At 38.0% G+C, this 7500-nt stretch overlaps 1 protein-coding gene across 7 annotated transcripts in view; it reads left to right on the top strand.

Annotated features, from left to right (window-relative positions):
- The window catches only part of LOC122630800 (semaphorin-2A-like), a 362656-nt gene that overhangs the window by 343815 nt on the left and 11341 nt on the right, over positions 1-7500 (top strand). For all 7 annotated transcript variants that reach the window (XM_043815729.1, XM_043815731.1, XM_043815728.1 and 4 more), the window contains one exon: positions 7045-7107. In XM_043815729.1, the coding sequence (XP_043671664.1) occupies positions 7045-7107 (63 nt within the window). The remainder of the gene's footprint in view (positions 1-7044; positions 7108-7500) is intronic.

Below are 7500 nucleotides of genomic sequence, written 5' to 3'. Positions count from 1 at the left end.
TCTCCCTTCCACTTTCTTTCTCTCTGTCTCTCTCTCTCTCTCTCTCTCTCTCTCTCTTTCGTATTTCATAAATTCCAATTTCTCGCGACTCAATTACGACTTTCCGCAGAGTTAACGCGTGATATAATACAAGTTGGCTTGAAACGATTTCCAGAAAATTTAGCAAAACTCACATACCGTGCGATACTATTATTGCAGAAATCAAATCGACGATTTGTTATCTTCCCAAAGACGAAGTAAGAAATATAGAAGAGAAGAGGGAAGAAAATAAAGAAGAAGAAGAAGAAGAAGACTTTCTTCGTTTCGTGAAACTTTGGTCGTTACTAAAACTTCGCGCTCATTGGCTCTCGGTAATTGATACGAATGACTTTTCTCGTTGAACGAATCCGATCGTTTCGTAAAGGAAGATTGTAAAGGAGAAAAGACGTATATATAGATATACAGAAACGATCTGTCTGGACCGAAGACAGCATCGATCTTATGAATGAAAAAAAAAGAAGAAGAAAGGAAAAAAAAAGGAAAAAAAAAACTATAGCTACTTGTATAAAACGTGATAAAAGAAACAACGTCATTGATATCGAGAGACATTGTTATAGTATCTGCATTTCCGGATATACGAGAAAGGGAGAGAAAGAAAAAAGAAATGAATAGACGAAGAAGAGAAAGAGAAGAGTGAAATGACGAGATCGTTGAACAGACGACACAGCGACGACCAATAGCGTTCGTGGACAGTAGGAGTATCTTTGATCGATGGACGTTGACGCATCGGCGAGACAGTCGAGGGTAAAAGAATAAGAGAGAGAGAGAGAGAGAGAGAGAGAGAGAGAGAGAGAGAGAGAGAGAGAACAAATGGCTCTTTTCCACGAGGACGACGAGCTACGACTACGTTGTAAGGAGTAAATCACAAAAATTGAAATCCACCATATCGGATTGGAATCAATAGCGAATGCAGATTGAATCCCGAACAAAACGTACTTCTTCCCTCTTTCTCGCACATACACACACACACGTACATGTATATGTATAGGTATATGATAGACGAACAAGAAGAGAAAGGGGAAAGGATGGGGTGCGACGGGTTCCATTAGGAAAAAGTGACTTACGGCGTCGATCGACAACGAAAGGCACTTTTCGTTCCACCAGAAACGTCGGGCCCGTTTGCGAAAATTTTATGCTTACCAAACTGGCATTTTCACTATCACCAACCCACCGTCAGGCTAGACAGAGATTAGGCATCTTTTTTTCTCCTTATAGGAATACTGTTGAAAGTTGTTAATCATTTTGCTACAAGTTCCGAATTAAACATCGTAATTTTTGTATTATTGAAATAATCTTATCTCTTTGATATTGGTCGAGGAGAGATTCGGGAAAAAAAAAAAATTCTACATGATTATCTATTATTGTAATTATTTTCAATCGAATAGATAATTATTTAGATCGATAAATTATGTCCACTATATTCCATTATATATTTCATGAAGTATTGCTTTCTATTTTAATAGAAAACACATGGATCTGTTGAGTGAGACGAATGAGAAATAAAAGAGGGTAGGAGAAAGTGGAAAAGCCAGTCCTACCTATCGTTGTGCGATGCCTCTCGAGCTTAACTATTTCATGAGATAAAAAGAACCGCAGTGGGCGCCCTTTGCGATTCGTGAATATTTCAAAAGCATCTCACAGGTACCGTTAGAATTTTCGACTGCCGGCGGTTAGGGGGTGTCGATACCCTTGGGATGACCTTATTTTTTTCCTTTCTTCAATATTTTAACACTGTAAATTGTACGGGCGCTATGTACGTATATATGTGTGTGTGTACATATATATATATATATATATATATATATATATATATATAGAACTGTCACTTTCATTCTTTTTAAACTTTAAAAATCTCTCTTTCTTCCTTCCTCTCTTTCTCTCTTTCTTTCTTTCTCTGTCTGCGTGTTTTCTCTTCTAACAATCGCGTCTGGACGGGACAAGAGGAAAGAGATTTTCAAATGAAGAGAATCTCTTCTTCTTCCTTCTCTTTTTACGTTCATCACTGAAGACATAACGATAGAAGGCAAGAGAGCTACTATTCGGCACCTAAGGCTCTTCTCATGATAGAGCACGTGAAGAAATTTCTGGAACGCGTCCTTTCCTCGTCGCTATAACGACGCTGATGATTAAACATACTAAGAGGTTGCTGTCAAGAGAGAGAGAGAGAGAGAGAGAGATAGAGAGAAGACCGAAGAAAGAGAAAGAAGAAGAACGAATTTGGTAGAAACTAACAACGAGATGACAACCCCTGAGCTTTCTCTTTCTCTCTCTCTCTTTCTCTCTCTCTCTACTCGCAACATCATCACCTCTACCAAGAGCTTAATCAACCCGGCCCGGATGCCGAAAGTCTAAAGCCACCCTCTGCCCGTCTTGCTACCTTGCAACCCCTTGAATAGACCGAATGGAGACCGTCGGAGTAAAGAGATAGATAGAGAGAGAGAGAGAGAGAGAGAGAGAGAGAGAGAGAGAACTCAACTGATCCAGAGACGAGCATAAAGCATCGAGCTCGTCTGAAGTGGGACACGGTGCTGTTGGAGTAGTGATTACACGTGGACGCCCGGTGCTCTTGCCACTGCCAGAGGATGGCACTGATGCCGACGACGCTTGCTAACCGTAATCAGGCCGCCTTTCTTGCACTCTACCTTCTCTCCTCCCTAACTTCTAACTTCAGCAACCGGCTGCGAAAGAGAAGTCAAATTTTGCTTCGCAAGACAACTCCGACATTGGATTATTGCATTCAACTTTATACTTTTTCATCGTTTCCTACTTTTTCGATCATGATAATGAAGTGTTTCAAACAATTTATTCTGTCTTCTTTCTTTTTCTTATTTTTTTTTTTTTTTCGTTTCTTCATTTTTTTCCGTTGTTCAAGAACATCCAATTGACAAAATTCGAACAAATAATAACGTAAACGAGAGAAGAGTTTCTCTTTATTTTAATTAAGTAGTCGATACTCGATAAAATGAGTACATGGTGGAGTGCATAAAAAAAAAGAAGGAGAAAGAAAATAGAAAAACACGAGGAAACGACGAAGAGAGCGAACCGTTAACTCGTACCTTCCAATCCTCTCCGTATCGTTCCCGAGGTGATTTTACCTTTCCCAATAAAAAGAGCTTGCTAACGATCTCACGGAACGAAGTAAAAGGGACCTTAATTCTAAATCGTTTGTGATTAAAGACTGCACTTTTCCTTCAGTACTCCGTAACAGACGGCTTGGGTTTGGTATATCATTATGAGGGCAATCGCGTTAAGGATTTTGTAATTTATATATATATATATATATATATATATATATATATATATATATATACACCATATACGTATAGTTCTACCTAAACATATTTATGCGAAAACATCATTTCATAGATAATGATTTCGTATAATTATTTCTAATGATCAGTTTGAATAATGATTTCTAACAATTAATTCCAACGATGATTTACCAATAATTAACTCGAACAACGATTTATATAACAATAATTATTCGATACTAATTGTCTATAATTTAACAAAAAAAAAAAAAAAAAAGAAGAAATTATATCGATGATGGATTGTCGATGAAGAGAAAAGATAGACGAAGATAAAGAAAGAAATAAAGAGGTGACGAGAGTGGATTGTAAGATCCGTACAGGTACCAGCAATAATATTGTCGGTGAAGCGCGGTGCATCATTTTATCGTGTCGCATACGACGCCATTAACTTTACGGCCCCGGCGTGCCTCCCGGCATGCAAACGCCTCGACTTCCATTACCGGCACGGTACGTCGACTATTAAACAGAAATATCTTCCCGTCCTCGCGGCGACGGGTGCCCTATCCTAAACTCTCAGGGAATTCAGTTTCCGCGGATTTGCCTTCTCCTTTCTACCTATCTATCTACCTACTCTCACCCCCTACTATCTCTACTATCCCTCTCTCCTTTCCTCCTTCCCTCCCTCTGTACTCCACCATTCCTCCTTTTCTATCTCATATCCTACAACTCTACCCTTCTTGTCATCGTCGTCTCAATCGAAATCAGAAACGAAGACGTTGCTGCTTTTACTTTTGCTTGTACTACTACTTGCTTGTACTACATCAAGCAATCTTCCTCCGAAATTTCTTTTACTCCTCTGTTTTTCTTTCTTTCTCTCCTCTCCACGTTCGAGTGATACTTTCGGAACTGATAAAATCCGTCTACAGTTGCATGTTGACCGGTCAAAGTTCTCGTAAGTCTTGTACGTGTCTCTGCGACTGTCGAGAGTGATCCGAAATTTGAGAGTTCGTTTAACTGATTTCTAATAAATTATTATTAAAATAAAAAAAAAAAGGAGAAAGAAATTAGAAAGAAAGGAATTTCGTTCGAGCAGTTTAGTTTCAAAATCATTTATTATTTCGTTTGAGATGATCTTAAAATTAGCAAACGTAAATCTCGTTTTCTTGCGTTTTGAGGAAAAGATATTACGGGCTTTTACGTTATGGTTTAGCCGATGTAACTGCCCTGTAGTAAGCTAAAGTCGTTAGATGGAAAAGCATCTGGTTTTCCATCTAGGCAACGCATGCTACGGTCATTTCTAGCGTTAACATCCTCGGTTGATCCGGTCCTCGTCATCATATCCACTCCTACCGAACTATCTACATCTCTAACTCACAAGCGGATGGCAATGATTAGTATAACGAGGGAAGCCACACGTAGAGAGGAGGTTTACAGGTAACTCGCATGGAGAGATGGCTCTCTGCTTTTAATTACCGGCTTCTCTACCTGTACGAGAAGATAGAAGGGAGTAGTAGTGTCGGCAAGCTCTTAATGTAGCTACGCGTTGTACTTAACGCGTAATGCGTACCTATAAACGTACACGCGTAAAGGCACACGAATACGCACACACGACTCAGCCTTACAAAGGGGTTGACTTTAGCTGCTAACCGAGTGGAATTAGCACATTGTACAATTACGAGTTTATCATTCTGTGTTTTCGAACGAATAGACAGCTAAAGATTCTTATCGATTAAATATATCTCTTTTTGGATGAATTTCGAAAATTGCTAAAAGTGTTCAGTAACGGATTGAGTATTTAAGGTGTAAGTTCGAAGACTCGAAACGATGTTGAAATAGTTCAAAGGAACTAATTTCGTTAAGTCTCATTGCTAAGTTCCAAGGAAATAAACGTATAGATGGTAAAGGGACGAGAAGGAGAAAGGTGAGGGATGAGATTCGATAGGAGAAACGTAAGGTGTAACTGTAATGGTATACTAATTCGCGTTCGTCGTTTTGCAACAGGAAAATAGTTTAGGAAGGTTCGTGGAAGAGAGAAAGAAAGAGAGAGAAAGAAAGAGAAACAGAGAGGATTCTCTCTCTCTCTCTCTCTCTCTCTCTCTCTCTCTCATTTTCTCTCTTTCTCTACCGAGCCCTTCTTTTGCTCGACGTTATATTGCACGTTTCCCGGTAACGAAAGCTTCGTTCGACTCGCTGCTCCGTACGCGCCGGTATTTCGAGTGTAATTGTAGTCACCGAGTACGTAGTTTCCTTAAGAAGATTATCTTAACTACGAGACTCGTCGAAATCCCCTGCGACAGTTATTATTAACGTGCCCGGCGCGGCGTAGCGTTTTGCACCAACTTCTACTAGAAAGCTATATCCCACTATATAGCTTTATTTCAAGATCATGTAATATACGAATCTCGGTAAGAAACGAAGAAAGAATTGCCATTTTTTATTCTTCTGTTTATCTCTGTTTTTTTTTTTCTTTCTTTTCATTTTTCTTTTTTATTTTTATTTTTAATGCAAAACATCCGAACGGATAATTTAATACGAGGTCACAGTTTATCGCAATTTTTTATATCTCTCATTACTAAAATAATAATAAATTTTAATGATGATTATTTTACGCTATTATCCGAATCGTAATACTAGTTGTTCTACAAATATACTTTAATTTTCTAACTGTACGAGGATGTTTCTCGTATCTGGAATGAAGCATTATAACAAGAACGACAAAAAAAAAAAGAAAGAAAAAAGGGAAAAGAAAAGAAAGAAAGCAGAGGATGTACGTCAAAGTCAGCGGTCAACTTGCTTTCCAGTCTCTTCGTCTTTTGGTCGTTTTTGGGTCGAGCCTTTGGTCGTTGAATGAAGGAGATGGAGAGAAGGAGGTGGATAGATGTATAGAGGGTACAAGGGGGTACAATTTCAAGGATCGCCGGCGTTTCTGCTCGTGACAGAGTGCACGGGAGTGGCACGCGACGTCCGCAGGAGATCGATCGTTAAGGCTAACGCGTTTCGGACGATTGACCGTGCAAACGAACCACTTCCTGTTCCGAATCGTAGCCGCGACCTGGTCACCGACACGAAATGCTTTGTGTGTCAGGAAGAAGGTGTCCGAAGTGGTTGTGGGCTGGGAAGTGTAACAATGGCTCACCGATGTTCGAAAATATTCTATATTGCATTTGCTCGATCGTAGAGACAACAGCTGTCTCTTTATTTTATGTGTATATATATATATATTTTTTTTTAATAATTACGATAGACATGATAAAAAATATTTTATTTAATACTTTTAATAATTAATAATACAAAAAGAGAGTAAGAGAGGAAGATAAAGAGAGAGACGTATCTACTTTGATTTTTGTTACTTGCGTTGAACGTTGACCTAATTCCACTACGATTCATATATTCCAAGATATGTATAACAGAGATGGTAGTTATCTAACGTGAAAGTATCCACTTGTTTGCGCCTACAAAATGTGAAGAATGCACTCTTGTCTCCTTCTTCGAAGTTGCAAGCTTCAGCTTTTTGAGTTTGGTGACGAAAGAAAAAAGGATTGTGAAACTCTTCGGAAGGGTGCTACTACTGTTGTTGTTAGCAGAGAGAAAGACGAATTCTTCAGACGTGTATATAATGTATGCGTATGAGAATAAAAAAAAAAACAAAAAATTTGAGATTACAATATGCATTTAATACGTCGTATTTTTTTATACTAAATTTTATTTTACATTTTCAGTGTATTGACTCCTTTTTCGTTCTTTTCTGTTACAGAGAGATGCTCTAAATCTGGAACCAAGTAATGTTGCTAATTGTGTATCAAAGGGTAAATCCGAGGTAAGTTTCATCGAATTAACATATTCGTTTAATCTTCAGAATGGGTCTAAATCTCTTATTTTTATATAACGATAAAAGAATTCTATTTCAGTTTGACAGAATTAAAAGGATTAATTTTTTATTAAATTTCTCTTTATTAATATTTCTCTGCTTTTTTTTTCTTTTTTTTTTATATAAACGTTAGAAATACGAAGTGAGAATAAATTCAACCATATCTTGCATTACATTTATAATATTGTCGCGTCCATTTCATATCAAGTACGTTTAAATCGGGAGAGAGCGAGAGAGAGAGAGAGAGAGAGAGAGAGAGAGAGAGAGAGAAATATATTCAAGAATAAAGAGTAAAAAAGGAAAGGTAAGAAAGATTTTTCCTGGTCGATCGTGTTTTTCATT

This window comes from Vespula pensylvanica, chromosome 7 (assembly GCF_014466175.1).
Source record: "Vespula pensylvanica isolate Volc-1 chromosome 7, ASM1446617v1, whole genome shotgun sequence".
Classification (NCBI taxonomy): domain Eukaryota; kingdom Metazoa; phylum Arthropoda; class Insecta; order Hymenoptera; family Vespidae; genus Vespula; species Vespula pensylvanica.
This window is presented reverse-complemented; position numbering and strand designations above follow the sequence as displayed.